This window comes from Arvicanthis niloticus, chromosome 6 (assembly GCF_011762505.2).
Source record: "Arvicanthis niloticus isolate mArvNil1 chromosome 6, mArvNil1.pat.X, whole genome shotgun sequence".
In the NCBI taxonomy this organism is placed as follows: Eukaryota; Metazoa; Chordata; class Mammalia; order Rodentia; family Muridae; genus Arvicanthis; species Arvicanthis niloticus.
The window spans coordinates 105590690-105609434 of record NC_047663.1 but is presented as its reverse complement, the minus strand read 5'-3'; the positions used below and the strand labels follow the sequence as shown (position 1 = coordinate 105609434).

General features: G+C 41.7%; 1 protein-coding gene across 8 annotated transcripts in view; it reads left to right on the top strand.

Annotated features, from left to right (window-relative positions):
- Nucleotides 1-18745, top strand: part of Ehmt1 (euchromatic histone lysine methyltransferase 1) — a 137378-nt gene that overhangs the window by 52636 nt on the left and 65997 nt on the right. For 5 of the 8 annotated variants that reach the window (XM_034505489.2, XM_034505486.2, XM_076937507.1 and 2 more), the window contains exons 5-8: nucleotides 8098-8255; nucleotides 8540-8731; nucleotides 13215-13292; nucleotides 14737-14857. In XM_034505489.2, the coding sequence (XP_034361380.2) occupies nucleotides 8098-8255; nucleotides 8540-8731; nucleotides 13215-13292; nucleotides 14737-14857 (549 nt within the window). The remainder of the gene's footprint in view (nucleotides 1-8097; nucleotides 8256-8539; nucleotides 8732-13214; nucleotides 13293-14736; nucleotides 14858-18745) is intronic. The other 3 variants (XM_034505490.2, XM_034505487.2, XM_034505488.2) reach the window with 2 other exon arrangements.

Below are 18745 nucleotides of genomic sequence, written 5' to 3'. Positions count from 1 at the left end.
GTATCACCTTGTTCTGCTTCTCGTAACCGCATTCTTCTGTATGCTTCCCTTATTCATAGGGGGTCAGGGCTCTCTGATTCTAGACATTAATTTTTAATAGTACTATGATGATTATAGAAGGCTCTGTTCTTTTTCCTCCTGTTGAACCTGTGAGTTTAGCTCAAGCAGAGATGAGCAGACAGGCATGACAGGTACAGATCACACTTGGGAACTCTGGATTTTAAATGGTTGTTTAAGAGTTCCCACTACAGAAATGTCAGGGGATGGGACAGATGCTGGGAAAGAGTGACCAGAGAACTGTGACTCACCTCTACGAGCCTGTTCTCCATCCCAGACCCTGACCCCACTCAGCAGTCCCACCCCCTTTCCTCTACTTTTTGGACAGAGACTCTTGCTGTGTGTGACCTCACTCAATGCTCCCCACTGCCCCAGCTTCCTGAGGACTGGGACTACACATCTGTGTCACAATGCCAGACACTGCTCCCCTTCACTTGACTTCAACAGCCCTGGTTTCTAACGCCTCCCACTCAGGCACCTCTGCCTCTTTGTCCCTCCTTATGTCTGTCTATCTTGCCTACAAAATGCTTAAGCCCCCAGGGTCGTACCAACTAGGTTCCAACTGCTGACAGTCATGCACTGCAGACTGGTGTCGTCCACATCTTCCAGGAAGATATAGTCCCTGGGTTGCTGACTTGACTGCCTTGTGCCTGGTGACTGTCACCATGCTCTGATGGCGTCCAAGGACAGGCCCTTGCTCCTCTCAGTGGAAGAATCACAGATATGAGTGCAAATTGTCCCACGAAAGACAGTTCTTGGCCTGATATTGGGTTTTTGTGGAAATTGAACATTTGATAACTGGCCATCAAGTTACCATGTGAGCTGAGCTGCAGTCAGGAGCTAGGTGTTATCTGACCCCAAGTCATAAAGTAGGACATGCACAGCAGTAGTCTATTATCAAGTGAAAGTGACTAAGCCTGACCAGATTATGAAGGTACAAGCAAGTTGCATGAAGTTGCCCAAAAACCTATGGTTTCTACTCCCATTACAATTCTGTCTGTTGCCAAATGTGCACTTAGAGCCTCATGGTGTATTATGATCTATTGACTGAGGAAAAGAAGACTAGGGCCTGCCAGCCTGTGGTTCTTCATACTGTGCAGGCACCACCCAAAAGTGCACAGCTACAGCATTACAGCCCCTTTCTGAGGCAACCCTAAAAGACACTGGTGAAGGGAAATCTTCACAGTGGGCAGAGATTCAGGTGGCACACATGGTTATGTATTTGTTTGTAATTAGAAATGCCAGATGTGTAATTGTTCACTAATACATGGGGCTGTAGTCAGTGGATTGGCTGGATGACTAGGGACTTGGGAAGACCATAGTTAGAAAATTGAGAAAGACATCTGGGGAAGAAATATGTGACTAGATGTCTCCATATGGGTGGAGGGTTTACAGATACTTGTGTCTCTAGTTATCTGGGCTCCATGTCAGTGCTCATCAGGAACTGATGACTCAGCTGAGGGGGAGTTCAGTAATCAAGTAGGTAGCATGACGTTCTGTGGACAGTCGCTCTTCCCCCAGCCACTCCTGTCATTGTCCAGTGGACCCATGAACAAAGTAGCCAAGGTGGCACAGATGGGGTTATGCATGAACTTGACAATATGGACTTCCACTCACTAGGACTTACCTGGCTACAGCTGTGCTGAGTGCCAGATCTGCCAACAGCAGAGACCAACACTGAACCCTAGATAAGGCTCTGTTTCCTAGGTGACCAACAAATGACCTGGTGACAAGTTCACTATATTTGACTTCCTCTGTGCAAATGACAATGTTTTGTTCTTGCTGGAGTAGATGCTTATTCTTCTTATGTATTTGCCTTCCTTGCATATAGTGCTACAACCAAAAAGACCGTTGGTGTACTTATAGAATGCCTTATTCACCATATGGGATTCAATACAGTACTTCTTTTGACCAAGGAACTCACTTCACAGCCAGAGAAGTGTGGCAGTGGGCCACATGATTATGGAATCCACTGATATTACATGTTCTCCACCATTCAGAAGCAGCTGGCCTGATAGAAAGTTGGAATGGCCTTTTGAAGACAGTTATAGCACTGATTAGGCACAACTTGAAGGGATGGGGTAGGGTTTACCAGAAGGTGGTGTATGTTTTATATCAGCATCCAACATATGACAGTATTTCTCTTATAACCAGGATCTTTGGGGTCCAGGAATCAAGAGATGGAAAAGTGAATAGTTCCACTCAATTTCTCTCCTAATGACCTCTTAGGAAATGTTCTGTTTCTTGTTCCCAGGACCTTAAGTTCTGCTGGCCTAGAAGTTTCCAGAGGGAGGAGTACTCTTGCTTCACAATAAACATTTCATTGAACTGGAAGCTCAAAGTTCCCACTGGCCAGTTTGGGCTTCTGATGCCCTTAAGGGAACAGGCCAAGGAAGGAGCAACAGTCTGAGGAATGGTGATCGATAAGATTAGTAAGGAGGAATTGGACTGCTTCTCCACAGTGGAGATAAGAAAGATTAGGTTTGGAGTGTAGGACATCCTTTAAGGCCATCTCTTGGTGCTACCATGTCAATGGTAGCAATGGGAAAAGTCAATGGGAATTGAACCTAATTCAAGCAGGATGATTAAGGGCACAGACTCTTCAGGAATGAAAGTGTAGGTTATTTCTCTAGGGAAAAAGCCAAGACCTGTTGTGCTTGCTGGAGGAAATACAGAATGGGTTTTAGGGCAAGGTGGATGTAAATACCCACCAAATAATTGACATGAGTGTTTCTGTTGTATTTTGTTAAGAATGTATTTGTACAGATAATTGTTTTCTTCAATTTCTTAATACTGTAATGCAAAATAAATTATTATATCAGTGTTTATCATATTTAAGTTCGAGATACTAAAAGAATGCTCCTCAAGAGACATTTCCACCCATCCTAAATGTATAATTACAGTTATACCAGGGATGGTTATATCATGTTAGGCATAATTATGATCTGGTTATTGTTTTCACTTGGAAATTAAGCATGACATAAGGAGATATGATTCTGTGTTATACCGACAAGGAGTGGTTTGGCCTTGTGATTGCTATTCTTGGCTGTCAACTTGGCTACATGCAGAATTAAATAACTAAAATATAAATGGCCTAGCACATTAATTAAATCTTTTGAAGTAAGTAGACCCACATCTAATCTGGTTCTTTGAAGTAGGAAGTTGCAGCTTTAATCTAGATCTTTTAGGTGGGAAAATCCACCTTTATAATCTGGGCCACATCTGCTGTCAGCTTGTATAAGGACATGGAGGAAGGAAGCTGTCTTGCTTTCTTGCTCTGCCTGCTTGCTCCCAATCTCACTGCAAGTCCATGTCTTCACTGGCATTAGAGTTATACTTCTTTGGAATTCTGTCACATACTGAAGACCAACTGAGATGTCCAGTCTTGTGGACTGAACGTATACTGGATTTTTGGACTTTCTATTGTGTTAGAATAGCCGAATCACATCATTCATATATGTGTGTGTGTGTGTATATATATATATGCATATATATATATATATGCATATATATATATATATATATATATATATATATATATATGCATATACACACACACACACATATATATAATCAGTTCTGTTCCCCTAGAGAACCCTGATTAATACAAGACCAAAAACATAAGCAACTTAAATTTAAGATTGAACTTTGAGAGTTAAAAAGTTCTGTATGTCAAAATAGACTCTGAAGAAAAGTCCAATCTATAGAATAGGCCAGAATTATTTGGAAACTTTTATCTTCTGACAAGAAATTGGTCTCTGGCTGGGCAGTGGTGGCACACACCTATAATTCCAGTACTTGGGAGGCAGAGGCAGGTCGATTTCTGAGTTCGAGGCCAGCTTGGTCTACAGAGTTTCAGGACAGCCAGGGCTACAGAGAAACCCTGTCTCAAAAAAACAAAACAAAACAAACAAACAAAAAAATGGTCTCTGTATTACATGAAGAAGTATTATAATTTAATAGCAGTGAAACAGTCACCCTTTCTGTCTACGCCATGTGACTGCAGTACCTATGGAGCTTGGGAGAGGGTGTCAGATCCCCTGAGATTGGAATTACATATGGTTCTGAGCCACCAGGTATGTGGAGTCTTACCTGGACCTGTTCTTTGCAAGAACAGCAGATTCTCTGAACTGCTAGGCTGTATCTCATGCCCTATAGAATAGTCCGTTCTCTTAGCCTCTGAGCCCTCTCCGGCCTCAGAATTATGGGGGATAGAGATCTACTTTTACTTTTTTTTAATTACTCTTTAAATTTTTTTTTTTTGTTTATTTTATTTGTGTGATTACTCAGCTGCACGTACAGCTGTGTGGCAGAAGAGCCTATCAGATCCCATGTGGGTGCTGGGACTTGAACTCAGGACCTCTGGAAGAGCAGCCAGTGCTCATAAGTGCTAAGCTAACTTTCCAGCCCCTATTTTTTATTTTTTATTTATTTTTGTGTATATGTATTTTAATGTCATGCATGGGTGAGTGCCCACAGAAGCTGGAAGAGGGCCTTGAACTAGAGTTACAGGTGTTTTTGAGGTGTGGGTTCTGGGAATTGAACTTATGTACTCTGGAAGAACAGTAAGTGCTTTTAACTGCTAAATAATCCTTCCGCTCCTGTGAATCTAGGATAGATATTTGAATAGACATTCCTTTAATGATGATATGCAAGCAGCCAGATGAACAAATGCTCAACAGAAATACAAATCAACTAAATAACAATACTACCTCATACATTAAGTTGTTTGATATTGAAGAAACAATGTGTTAGTGATTAGGTCATTGGAACCCTTGTGTACTGTGGTTAGGATGTAAATAATACATCTGTTGTAGAAAACAGTGTAGTAGCGCCTTCAAATTAAATATGCATGACCATGGATCCTGTAGCTTTACTCTGATATGTACTTAAAATAATTGAAATCAGGGATTCAAGCAGATAATTGCACATCTACATTCATGGCAGCGTTATCACTGTAGTCTGAGGGTGGCAACCACCCAGGTGTCCATCAGTGTATGAGTGGGGAAACAGATGTAGCCTGTGCATACAGCAGAATAGTGCTCATTTTAAATGGGAAGAAATTTTGCAGTATGGTTGATGGATGAACCTTGAGGACAGTAAGTGGAACAAGCCAATTACCCAAGGACAAATACATGATTCCCATTCATATAGGGTCTCTTTAGTAGTCGAAGTCATGAAGACAGTACAGTACTAGATGTTGGGTAAGGAATTGGAGATTATGGAGTTGGTGTTTAATAGGAACAGAGTTGAGTTTCACAAGATGTAAAGAGCTGTGGAGATAAATGTGGGGATGGCTCTTCAAAATCAGGAACATGTTTAGTGTCAATGGATTGTCCAGGTGATAAGTAAGATGGCAAGGTCTGTGTTGGCTTAATTAGAATGCCTTATGGATGTGAGTCCATGTGTCCTCAGTTCATGGTCAGTTTAAGAACAATTAGGAGGGGTGGCTTTTATAGAAGAGGTAATGTTATTCAGGGTGGGCTTTGAGGTTTCAAAAGCTCACACCAGGCACACTGTCTGTCTCTGTCTCTCTTTGTCTCTTTCATTAGTAAAGCCCCAATTAAATGCTTTCTTTTTATAAGTTGCCTAGGTCATGATGTCTTTTTTACAGCAGTAGTAAGTATACCTAAGACATGTTTTATGCTATATATTTCTTGAACCCAATCCCTAATAAGAGAACTAATTCCAAGTGGACATTATGGATTATGACTATGCTGCAGTGGAACATTGAGGGAGAAACTCCCCTGCACCATGTGGCCTGTTCGTCATCTTTGGACATTTGCTGATGGGAAGTTGTGAATTTGCCTGTGCACTTGGGTGTCTGGTCTCAGTGTGGATTGTTGGGGGCCAGAGAGGCCTGGAGTATCATACTGACAAGAGGAAGGTGGAGTTAACTTTGTACTTTGTGGCTTGTTTCCAGGGATAAGGCCAGCTCTGGCATAAATCTCATTTGAGGCAGCACATCTCTTGAAGGCTGTAATAGCGGCTGTGGTGGTCATAGGGACCGTTTTCCTGTGCACCTAGCTTCTCTTCCCCTCACTTCTTGTTGCCCTGTCTACTTTCTGGAACCTGGAACAGCTTGCCTGCCTACCTGCCTGCCTTCTTCCTTCTTCCTCTTAAAAATCCCAAAACTTTATCATTGTGTGTATGTGATGTGGAGAGTGCATGGCTTGCCACAGTGTGAGATGGAGGCTGAAGGAAAGCTTTGCTGGGTTGGTTTTCACCTTCACCTTTGCCTGGGTTCTCGGTATTAAACTCAGGTCATCAGGCTTCTAGAGCAAACACTTGCCTGTTGAGCCCCCACCCCACACCTCCACCACACTGACTGCATTTAATATCCTGACCTTTTCGTTAGCCTTCCTTGCTTGTGCTTGGTGTATCTTAAAGTGTTCTGGAGGCACTGGCTATTGTCATGAGTTCCTTTACTGTCTTAGTTACTACTTTTCTATTGCTGTCACACAATACCATGACCAAGATAACATATCAGTTAGAGTTTATTTTGGGTTTACAGTTTCTATCATGACAGGGAGCCTGGCCATAGACAAAAATAACACTGGAGGAGCTGAGAACTCACAGCTTGGTCTACAAACAAGTAGAGAGCATGTGCTGAGGATGGTACAGTGGGATGACTTGGAGTCTGAAATTTTTAAATCTGCTCCCATTGACAGATCTCCTCCAACAAGGTTATCTCTTAATACTCAAATTGCCACTAATTAGGAACCAAATATTCAAATGTGTCAGTACGTATGAGGGATATCTCAGTCAAACCACAATATTGGCATCCTGTTTGAATGCTCTTGTGTACGAGACAGCATTCCTTGAGTTCTTTCTATATTGCCTGTGTTCATAATGATTTTCCTCTCCTGCCCCTTCTAGTCTTGATCCAAATCCTCTGACTCTGGCCGTGCACTCCCCACCTGGGTACTGTGAAGGCCTCTCTTGGAACATGGCAGCAGCATCCCCCTCTTCCTCCCTTTACTTTCCTTCAGCCACCTATTTATAAATGCCTAGGTGTTGATAGATCCTATCACAGTGCCCTGCTCTTTTACATTAATTATCATAGGTTACTGTGATGAGAAGACATTTCTGAGAAGATCAGACACTACTGAGAAGGTGTTTATAGTTACCTCTTTTGTCCATGAGAGAGACAGGCTCCCTGTAGCCTTTTCTTAGTATTGAGTTGTTGGATATGGAGATGGTGCTGCAAGCATTGTCACGTGACCCACTCATTTTAGATAGTTCATGCTTGTGCATATTCTCCGTTCTTTCTTTTCTTTTGCTGTAGAATCAAAGCATGGACTTTCACCCAGGCTTCCAGTAGGTACTTTATGCTATAGTGGTGATCTTTGATCTTGGAATTCAAAAGTAAAAAAAAAGTATTGCAGAGAGTCTCCTTATGTAAAGACTTTATCCTTGTGCTGTTTTGTTTAAAAGGGTCTGGAGTTCCTGAGAACCCCTGTTTTCTTGTTTAAACAATACTTCAAGCCCCCAGAGCCAACTGGTAAAGTGAGCTCCACAGTATTCAGGGAAAATCTTTCTGTTTAATGCTTCAGTGGTTAGGAAAAAGTCCCAGAAAATGGATATACAGGGAAGCCACCTGTGAGTGAGGTTTCTGTATCCTGGAAGGCTAGTTGGGTCCACTCCATAGTGAGTGGTCTTATTTTTCAGTCTTCAGTCCTACCTGGTGCATATGTGTTCCTTTCAGGCATATGATGAAGGGAAAGGGTTTCTCAGGGCAAAGCTTCCTGTATTTAAGGCCATGGAAACTATTAGTAGGCGGGTCTTAAGGCCTTGTTTCTGATGATTTCTGATATTCCTGATATTCTTGAAAGTGTTTCAGCTTCCCCTTCAATTTGTCTCAAGTAAGGAATGCCTATTGTACTCTTGTGTTGGTGATGCCTATAAGAAATGTGTCTAAAGAGATAGACTTTACTGATGATTTTTGTGATAAATTTTATACTCTGTCTTTCACCTCTAAACACATTTGAATGGTATTTCTTTTCCTTTTTGTCCCCCTTTGACTTTTTTTTTTTTTAGCTTGCTTGCCTTTTGTTTTAGCAGCTGCAGTATCTCGGAAGAAAAAACGAAGAATGGGAACCTATAGCTTAGTTCCCAAGAAAAAGACCAAAGTATTAAAGCAGAGGACGGTGATTGAGATGTTTAAAAGCATAACTCATTCCACTGTGGGCGCCAAGGTAAGAGGGATGCGGGGATTGTTTGTCACATATTCTTTGAAATGTGTTCCTGGTTCCAAAGTTCCTGGCCAAAAGAACATTTTGTTGAGGTCATTACTAATTTAATGACCTTAATCACCATAAGAACTAGAGTTCTTGAGCTCTTCTGCTGTAGCATAGCCTCGTGGAGGTGGCTATGACCCCCAACACATACTCCAAGGACCCTGCCTGCCGGTTCTGGCAGAGCTCAGTCAAGTTTCCATGTGCTGGGCAGCAGCACTGAGAACTGCAGCACTGTGTTCCAGGGTGAGAACACAGCCTTAGATGACAGTGCCCTGCATGTGAATGGTGAGAGCTTGGAGATGGACTCAGAAGACGACGACTCTGATGAGCTGGAGGAGGATGAGGACCATGGGGCTGAGCAAGCTGCTGCGTTCCCCACTGAGGACAGTAGGACTTCTAAAGACAGCATGTCTGAGACTGACCGTGCTGCAAAGGTAGGACTCCACTTCCCCAGGTGGTGCCACTAATGAGCGAAACCCTGAAGTCCACTGTGGCTTCTAAGATTCTGGGCACTGTTATATGCTGGTGATTTTTTTTTTTTTTCTTTTTATTTAACATTTATTTAAAAAAATTAAGTAGCTGGGCATGGAGGCAGAGACAGGCAGAACCCTGAGTTTAAGGCCAGCCTGATCTATATAGTGAGTTTCATGTCTGCCAGAATACCCCATGGTAATACCCCATCTCCAAAACATGAAAAAGAAGAAAAAAAAATTAGATATCTGTCAGCCAACAAAAGAACCAAGAAACAAAAAGAAAATGTCAATAGTGGAAAACAGAATAAGATGGCTAGTGTTAAATCTCCTTGAGTCAGTAGTGGTTCTGTTGTAACCTATCTAAAGATAGAAAAAGACTAAAGATAGAAAAAGCATTGTTGCACATTCTGAGGCATAAAATTTCTAATAGTAGTTACATATAGCTGTGTGCTATAACAGTAATGGCCAGAAACGATTGATTGATTCCTAGGAACTCAACTGCACTGACTAAGTTAACAAAGAAAAGCCAAAGAGTGTATGTACCAATAAGCTCCCCCCCTCCCCCCCATAACCCTGGCTCTCTTAGAACTAATTCACTATGTAGACCAGGCTGGCCTCAAACTCAGAGATATACCTGTCTCTGTCTCCCCAGTGCTGGGATTAAAGACATGTACCACCAGTGACAGGCTTCCAGCTGGTGTTTTCAAAATAAGTCAGACATGATGTCATGTATCTATAGTCTCAGATGCTTGGGGGATTGAGGCAGTAGGATTAATTGAGTCTAAGACTTTGAAACTAGTCAGTATTGCATTCCAAGATCCCACTATATAATTAAATAGGCAAGAAATGCCTCCTAAGTGCTCAGTTTTGTTCTTACATGAGCAGAACCTCACAGTGCATTCTTTCTGTTTATTTGTTTGATTTTCTTGTTGTCATATAGCTTGTCTCACTCACTCTGATGAAACTGTCGTTCATTTTCATTCTTGTAGAATCCAGGTGGTTTGGGGATCTCTGAAACAGTTTAAAGAGATCTATAAGACTGGAATTATCATGTGCTCAGATGTCTGCCTCTTTTGTCCTTAGAGACTTATTTGTTTTGCTGTCTTTGCATTGATGACTTAGCTCTTCTTCTAATTTGAGCATTCTCAACCTGAAACTACTGGAATAAATATTTGTAGGCAAATGAGCAGAAGTGCTTCATAGTTCTTAGTAGTTCTTTTAGGGATATAGGGATCCTGAGATGCTGTGCTTGAGCACCACCATGATACAGTGTTCCTTTATGGGACTTCATCCCTATTAGATGTCCATTACACTCTCGATGGGCCCTGTATTTAAGGCTGTTTGATGTGACAGTCCCACCAATAGCCTATGCACAGGTTGTTTCCTGGGAGTAGGTCACTGTGTCTGTTAATCCACAGACACTGCTATACTGATATGAAGAGGATTGCTGGCATTTATAGCTCTGCCAGCTGCTTCTGTGCATCCTGTCTATTGTGCTGGCTTGCCAGAACATTATAGTTTTAACACACATTTCCTGATTTCTAGAAGATTGAATACTATTCTCTATGTAAGTTTTTTATTTGTATACTGTCTTAGTCACTGTTCTATTGCTGTGACGATATACTATAATTCTGGCAACTCTTATTAAAGCAAGCATTTAATTGGAGCTTACTTATACTTTCAGAGGGGTTAGCCCATTATTATCACGGTGGGGAGCATGGTGTTACTGGTGCTTGAGAAGTACCTGAGAGTATCTGGATCCATATCTGGTAGCAGGAAGAAGGGAGCCTGGGCTTGGTGTGGGTGGGCTTTTGAAACCTAGAAGCTCACCCCCAGTGATACATTTCCTCCAACAAGGCCACACTTTCTAATCCTTTTAAATGGTGCTACTCTTCAGTGACTAAGCATTCAAATCCATGAGCCTATGGGGGCCATTCTTACTCAAACCACCACAGATGGTTTCTCTTGTGAAGGACCTGATCAAGTATCAGCCATTTATCTATTAGATAGTAAGTCCCCTGTCTTTTTCTCATTTTGTAGAAGGTCTTTGACTCAGAAATGATTCCTGTTTATGTAGGCAGTACAAGATTGTGTTCTACTGTGGGCTTACTGAGTCATAGTAAGATTGTATTCTCATCTAGTTGTGTGGATTAGAAGCTAATTTAGATACATTTCAGCACATTGGCTGTTTTGAGTGCCTTACCTCTTAGTTGGAAAGCTGGAGGCGCTGACCAGAGTTGTTTCCTGCTGTCTTTGTAATAGGAACAGTTTCCTCTGATCACTGACACAGCTTTTAGTTGAGCCACATTTGGTTCCTTACTTCTGATTTATTCTTTGCCACTAGTATTCTTTTGCTGTTATTGGTTTTGTTGTTGTTAGTATTCTTTTGCTGTTATTGGTTTTGTTGTTTTTGTTTTGTTTTTTGGCAGGGAGGGGGTGATGGTGATGAAAGGGTTTCTCTGTGCAGTCTTGGCTGTTCTGGAACTCCTTTGGTAGACCAGGCTATTCTCAAATTCATAGAGATCCTCCTGCCTCTGTCACCTGTGTGCTAGGAATAAAGTTGTGTGCCACCACTGCCTGACAACCAACTAGTGCTCTTTTCTCTCCCTTTTCCTTGGGATTTCAACTTGTGTTTTCTTCCTCATGTGTGCCATGTGTGTAATTGTCAAGCAGCGTTTTAAAAGTGATCTATCTATCTATCCCTTTCTGTATATTTCCTTTTCTTATTGGTAGTTGCATTGCTCAATCATGTTTAAAATTAAAGCAACTGCCCAATGAATTAAAAGAAACCTTAAATAAAACTAACAAAGTACCAGAGTCCTACAGTGAAGGTTATATTTAATGATAAAAATTGAAAGTATTTTGATCATCAGTCATAAAATGAAGGTGAGTTTGCTGCTTTTAACTTTAACACAAGGAGAATAACATTGACTGTTTTGACTGATGCTCTAAGATAAAAGCTAGAAAGAAAATTTAATATTTAAAAGGAGAGAAGACAACATAAAAATATACCTTAAAATCTTGGTAACCCTAGAAAACTATTATAGCCATTGAACTAAACTTCCATGTGATCAAGACATAGACATCTCTTGTTTCCATGTAAAGCTGCAGTAAACACAAGCATATTTATAAATGCTTAGGCATGGTTTTTAAATATCAACTAGAAAATTAGTGTGGTGTGGTGATACTTACCTTTAATCCTAGCACTGGGAGCCAGAGGCAGGGTAATTCTTAGCATCCCCAGATACCTAGGGAAGGAGACACATTCAACAATAATGCGGTATAAGAGAGCAGCAGAGATTTGCTAAATTAGGTTAGCAAGAGACCTACTATTTATGCAAATAAAAACTGCATTGTTTCTAGGCTTATCTCTTAAGTTCAGAACATTGCCATCAAAATCTAATGAGAACTCTCTGTAGATCTTCAAATTCTGAGTCTAATGGACTATGAGATGAAGAGCAGTTGTGGGAATAGTGTGAGAGAATATAGGCGTCATCGTCAGTGTTGAGAACGGGCAAGACAAGAGATAGACATAGGGTGTTACTGAGTTACCACAGAGAGGGGCACCATTTGACTCAGGAGTCTTTATCTGCCTTTATGTTGAAGGACCTTGGCTTGTTTGGAATGTAACTTGACTATGAACCCTACAGGTTCTGTTGAGCTGGGAATATCAGAGAGAAGTAAGATACTCTGGAGTAGTTCCTACAGAGTCAGACTACAGCACACCAGAGACTGCAGTACTGACTTGGAGTGAGTGGATCTGGGGCGAGTGGACTCTATTCATTCATTGACAGTGTAGGTAGAAATGATAAATACAGTAGTAAAAACAAGGCACCTTTGCTATTCTGCTATAGAAAGGATTCCAAACCTTGTCTATAATTAGAAAAGAATAAATGTATTGGAGTATGTCCTGTAGGGAAGCAGGTTTAGGAATAGACTCAGTGTAGGTAGAAGTGGTCAGGCAACATAGCAGTGATGGCTTTTGGGACTAGACTGTTCTTGGGTAAGTGGAGGTAGGTTTGGTTAGATATTATTTCATAGCTCTTTAGAAACCGCCCTCCCCCCCCCCCCCCCCCGTGTGTGTGTGTGTGTGTGTGTGTGTGTGTGTGTGTGTGTGTGTATTTTACTACCTTTTATAGATATCTGGCATGTCTTACATGCATAGTAACCTCCAAGGTGCAGTTAATTCATTTGAGTCATTAGAGTGAGTCCATTTGGGATTTGGGATAGAATATCTTAGCAGGGAGTGTTAGAAGAAAGTCTGGTATCTTGCTGTCTGCTTGGAAATTCCCTGGCCAGGGCCATCCACACAGCTTGTTTCTACCTTGGGGCAGACAGGTCCCTTCCATGTATGTCTGCCAGTGTATTTTAACATTTGCTGTGGATCCATCTGCTTTCTGCTACAAGATCTAATTGTTGTTTTGTTTTTATTTGGCTTGATCAGATGGATGGAGATTCAGAGGAGGAACAGGAGTCTCCAGACACAGGGGAGGATGAAGACGGTGGAGATGAGTCTGACCTGGTAACCTCACATTTTTCTTATGTTTACATAATTCAGATCTGCAGCTGAGAGCACTGGTGGCACCTCTTGTGGGGGTCACAGGGTCTGGCCTGAAGGAAGAGTGGTGAAGGAGGTCACATAGGGTTGCAGCTCAGGGGCAGGTACAGCACCTGTGTTGATGACCTTGTTGGGATCCTTCAGCAGGCCAGGCTCTGAGGGAAGGAAGGGTTAGGGTTAGGTAGTTCTGTGGTTTGGTTTTTCATACAGCGGTACGTTGGGCTGCATTGCTGCTGAGAGGGGACTGTTGGATTTGAGCTGCCTTTTTTTATCTGGCAGGTAGAACCTGAGATTTCTACCTGTTGGAAATAGGGGAATTGCTGGAATGGAGTCTCAGGAGTATCTCATATGTGCATATTGAGTAGAGAAGATAAAAAGCTTGTTAGCTTGAGGAGGAAGTACTATGTGTGGGATAAAGTACTGGACCAAACCCCCCTGGTGTCAGGCTTCTTTGGTGAACGAGAGGAGGACGTATAAAGATCTTTGGGTCTGGTGAGGAAACATTTCCTGGGGTTTCATAGTGTGATCCAGACAGTAGAAAACTTGAAGCTTTTCACAAGTATTTCTGTGTGAAAACATAGGATAAAGTGAGGGGTTGGGGTTGCTTGTAGGGAGGAACCAGGACCACAGGAGCGTGTGTTGTGGAGTTGTTCCTCATCACTGTTTTGCTAGGGCATAGATCGACATATCCGATCCAGGGCTTGAATGAGTGCACATACTCGTCCAAGTATTGGGATGGCTTGACATGCTGTGCCATGTGACTCTGCCAGTGTGTCAGCACTGTGTTCCCAGTGTCTGTCTATGTCCTTGGGAAGTGGGGTTGAGAGGCCCGTGTGCTTTCTCCATGGACCTCTTTCCAGCATCTTTTAGAAGCATCTCCTAGCACTAGAATTGGTGCTGTGGGGCAGTTGTGATTTGTGGTAGATGTCCTTTCTAAACTTGCAACATAGTTACAGAGATGCTGTATCTTGTGTTGCTATAAATTGATTATCCCTCTTCTTTGTTCTGCATGTAGTGTGCACCTGTGTGATTCTAGGGCACACTGAACATTGTTCCTTCCTGAGTGAGATGAGTGGATATGTGGAGTGACAAGTAAATTACTTTTTACTATTTACTTATATTTTTTCCGTTGTGCCAAACTAAAACAAAAAAACTTATGTATTCTAAATTAGTTTTCTTGTCTTGTTTCCTCTAAAAGGACTGGGCTTACTAGGCTTATTGGCCGTACTGCCATGTTTATGAACAGCATAGGTACCTTCAGAATGTAACCCAGAAACGTGCAAAAGTAAAGTCGAACTTTTAGGGGAAGAATCAACTATTTGATTTTAGAGGCAAAGAACTTGGTTCTTTTTGCTCTCAGGAGCGCCCCTTGCTTTGCCTCTGATATGCTTGCCCTTTGGTCCTCCAGAGTTCTGAATCCAGTATCAAGAAGAAATTTCTCAAGAGGAGAGGAAAGACTGACAGCCCCTGGATCAAACCTGCTCGGAAAAGGAGGCGGAGAAGTAGAAAGAAGCCAAGCAGCATGCTTGGTGAGCACAGAGGAGCTGGGGTGTATCAGCAGGAAGCTGTCTGGGGCTGGTTTGTATGAAGCATTTCACTTGAAAAGAGGGTCTCCTGTAAAATGTTGTAAATGACTTCTTTAGAGACATGTAAGTGATCCTTGGGTAGTTTGCTTTGTTACCAAACCTAGATGATTCTGGCTTCATTATTGAGCAGGAAGCCAACTTGGGTAGTTTGTCCCCTGCACAGGAGTAGTACCTTTTTTCCTGGGTGGACATGTCCTATACTGTGTGGATGTAGGAAGTCTGTGGTCCCCGCCTGCCTCTGTGGCCTGAGGGGTTTGTGCCTCATACATAGGCCTTAGTAATAGTTTGTTAAGGTGAGTTCAGGAAGATCAGAAAGACAAAGAGTTAATGCCAAGTTCATTGTATAGCTTTGTTGAGCTGTTTTGGCACACTGTGGAATGTTTACAAATCATAGTATAGCACTGTCTCCAGGATCAGGCAGGTCAACATTGTACTCACCTGCTAGGCGTCCTAGCCCTGCTGCCCTGGAGAACCTTCCCTCATCCCCTGTGAGCACCTCCCCATTCCCAGGCTAGCTCTGTGCTCCCGATAGGCTAGTACTTACAGAATTTTGTGTGAATGGCATCGCTCAATAGGAACACTTATTTTCTTGCTCTGGCTCCTTTGAGATAATCATTCGATCACTTCCTGTTGTATGTGTTCACAACAATTTTCTTTGTTCCCTTCTGAGAAGTGTACCTCCTGTGTGGGATGCTAATGCTTGTTAGTCATTTCTTGTGGGTGGGCCCTGGTCTCTGCTAGGTTCCTGCACAGGTGTTTCACATCTCCGGCTCACCTAGTTCAGTCATATATAGTGTGCTCAGGTCTTTGGGAAACTACTAAACTTTTCTCATAGTACATCACCCGCCACAGTACCTGGGCTGTGGATTCCCTTTGTCCTTGCCACTGCTTGATGGGGTTTGTCTTTAAATCTTTCATGCTTCCAGTGGATGTGTTGTCCTCAGCAGCTTCAATGTGTTCTCTCCAGATTGGTGATGAGAGGGAGCATCACACCTGTGTGTATTTTTTTTCTGAAGTGTGTCTTTGTGTCTTTTCATCCCCTTCTCACTGAGTTGTAAGTTCTCTTTAAATGGTCTAGGTAGAATTTTAATCAGATGAATATTTTACATGTTTTATACCTAGTCTGTGGCTTGCGTTTCCATTTTTCCAACACTACTTTTAGGTAAGAACAGCTAGTAAAATTTTTCATTGAAGCCAAATTTATGAATTGTTTTCTTTTATGGTTCTTGCTTTTTTGCTCTAAGAAATTTTTGAGTAGACCAGGTGACCAGCATGAACTCCACATTCTCATGCTTTCAGCATTCACACAGGTCCTTGGTGCACTGCGTCAGCGTTTGCATGTGTGAGGACACATGTGTCGGCCCCGTCTGTGGGTATGCAGTTCATCAGTGGGTTAAAAAAAGACTACTACTTTATTTTTTGTATTAATAAGATTTACTTAATTTTATTCATGTGTATGAGTGTTTGCCTGTATATTTATATGTACACCATATACATGACTAGTTACCTCAGAGGTCAGAAGAGGGTGTCAGTTTCCCAGGAACTAGGGTCACAGGTGTGTGGGTTCAGAGAACAGAGGCAGCAGGTACTATTAACCACTGAGCTGTCTCTTCACCCCCAAATCAAATTTTTAAAAAAAAGATTTATTTATTATGCATACAGCATTTTGCTTGCATGTGTGCCTGCAGGCCAGAAGAGGTGACCAGATCTCATTATACATGGTTGTGAGCCACCATGTGACTGCTGGGAACTGAACTCAGGGCCTCTAAAGGAACAGTCAGTGCTCTTAATCTCTGAGCCATCTCTTCAGCCCCAAATTCTTACCTTATTTATTTCTTTGGATTTTTTGTTTGTTTGTTTGTTTGTTTGTTTGTTTGTTTCGAGACAGGGTTTCTTTGTGTAGCCCTGGCTGTCCTGGAGCTCACTCTGTAGACCAGGCTGGCCTCGAACTCAGAAATCCTCCTGCCTCTGCCTCCCAAGTGCTGGGATTAAAGGCGTGCGCCACCCCCGCCCGGCTCCTTTGGAAGTTTTATCATCAGTGGTGTGTGGGTGGCACTTGGAGTTTTCTAATCTGCTCCATTTCCTCATTTGCTTATTATCTTCATGCTGCACAGACAGCCCTGCTTAGTTGTTTGTTTAGCTTCTTCTGACAGAAAAAGTTTGTGGTCTAGTTCCTATGGACAGCCATGTGACATTGGAAGGACTATAGAGACATGTGGGGTTTGTCGATACAGGGCTTGTGTGCCTTCCTCAGTACCTCATCTGCCCGTTCGTTTATGCTGCCTTTTGTTTTCACCATTGACTGCCCTTTGAGATCAGAAAATCCATGTGGTTTTACTGTTGGCTTCGACAAATGTTCAATGCTAAAGGATACTTTGAGGGTAGAGAGTCTGTCTTTGTCATTTTGACTTCAAAGTATAAAATGCATACTTAGATACTTACTGGAAATAATGAATTTTATTGTTTTATGTAAAATGTTTAAAAATTTAAGTTTATTTATGTTTTTGAAATTTCTTGTCTAAGATCTTGGTACAAAATACAGTTTGAATTAAAATATATTGGTACCATACTTCTGTATTAATGATTCATTTATTTCTGGTCATTTACATAATATTGCATACTGATATTTAGAAGATTCAGTGTTAGGTAATATATAACATAAACACACTTTTTAGGGTTCCACATGAAATGTCTTTATAGTTGGTAATGCTGTAGTTTGTACAGGTGTCTCGGGCCCTCCCATGTCCCCAAGGATGAGAGCCAATATAAGTCTTTGTGCCTGCTCTGTGAGGCCTCTGGATTCATCCGTGGTGACAAGCTTAGGTTTTCGTCGTTTTAGTGAGTGGCACATGTGATGAGTAGCTCCACGGTTAGGCTCGTTCATCATCTTTGTGTTTCATCATTTTTAGACTTGCAGATTACATTTTTCTGTCCTACTTTAAGCTTTCAAACAATTTACAGAAATGCATTACTTTTTTGGAGATACGATCTCACTATGCATCTATCCTTCGGAGATCGAGCAGCCACTGCCGTTTCAAGTGCTGAAGTTAAAGGCATGTACTGCTAGGCTGGGCTCATTTATCACATTTTTATTTATTTTATTGATTATTTTAGCAGTTTTTATTTAGCACATCTGGACATAAGTTGTATTAATATGAACTGAAGAGATGGTTAAGCAGTTAAGAGCACTGGATGCTCTTTCAGAGGACCAGAGTTTAATTTCCAGTACCCATATGTTGCTCTCAACTGTCCATGACTTCAGTCCTAGGGGACCTGCTACTCTGTTCTGACCTCAGAAGGCATCAGATGTACATGTGGGACATATACATACACAAAGGCCAAACACTGATAAGCATAAAATCATTTAATACATCTAAAGTTTTTTAACTTGAATAAAAGGTAATATGTGCATGGTTGGATTTTGGATGGGGGTGGGGGGAAATCTTACTCTGTAGCCCAGGCTAGCTCAGAATGCACTGTTTACCCCATTCTGGCCTTGTTCTTCCAAGTGCTATTAGAAACACGAGGCACAATACTGGCTTCTTCGATTTTTCTGGTCAGCCTTTTTCTTGTGAAACTGGGTGTGCATGGGGAATTAATGTATGAAAATAGAAACTGGCCAGGTAGTGTTATTTAAATTCATCAGAGTTCATTAGAATTAATTATTTTTCTGAGTCGTGGCCTCTTAATTAGAATGTTAGTTGTGTTTTATTTTTTGGGTTTTTAAAACAGAAGTATTTTTATTGTGTGGGTGCTTGTCATCTGTAGGTTAGAGGACAGCTTATGGAAGTAGATTGTCTTTATCGTATGGGTTCTATGCATTGAACTGAG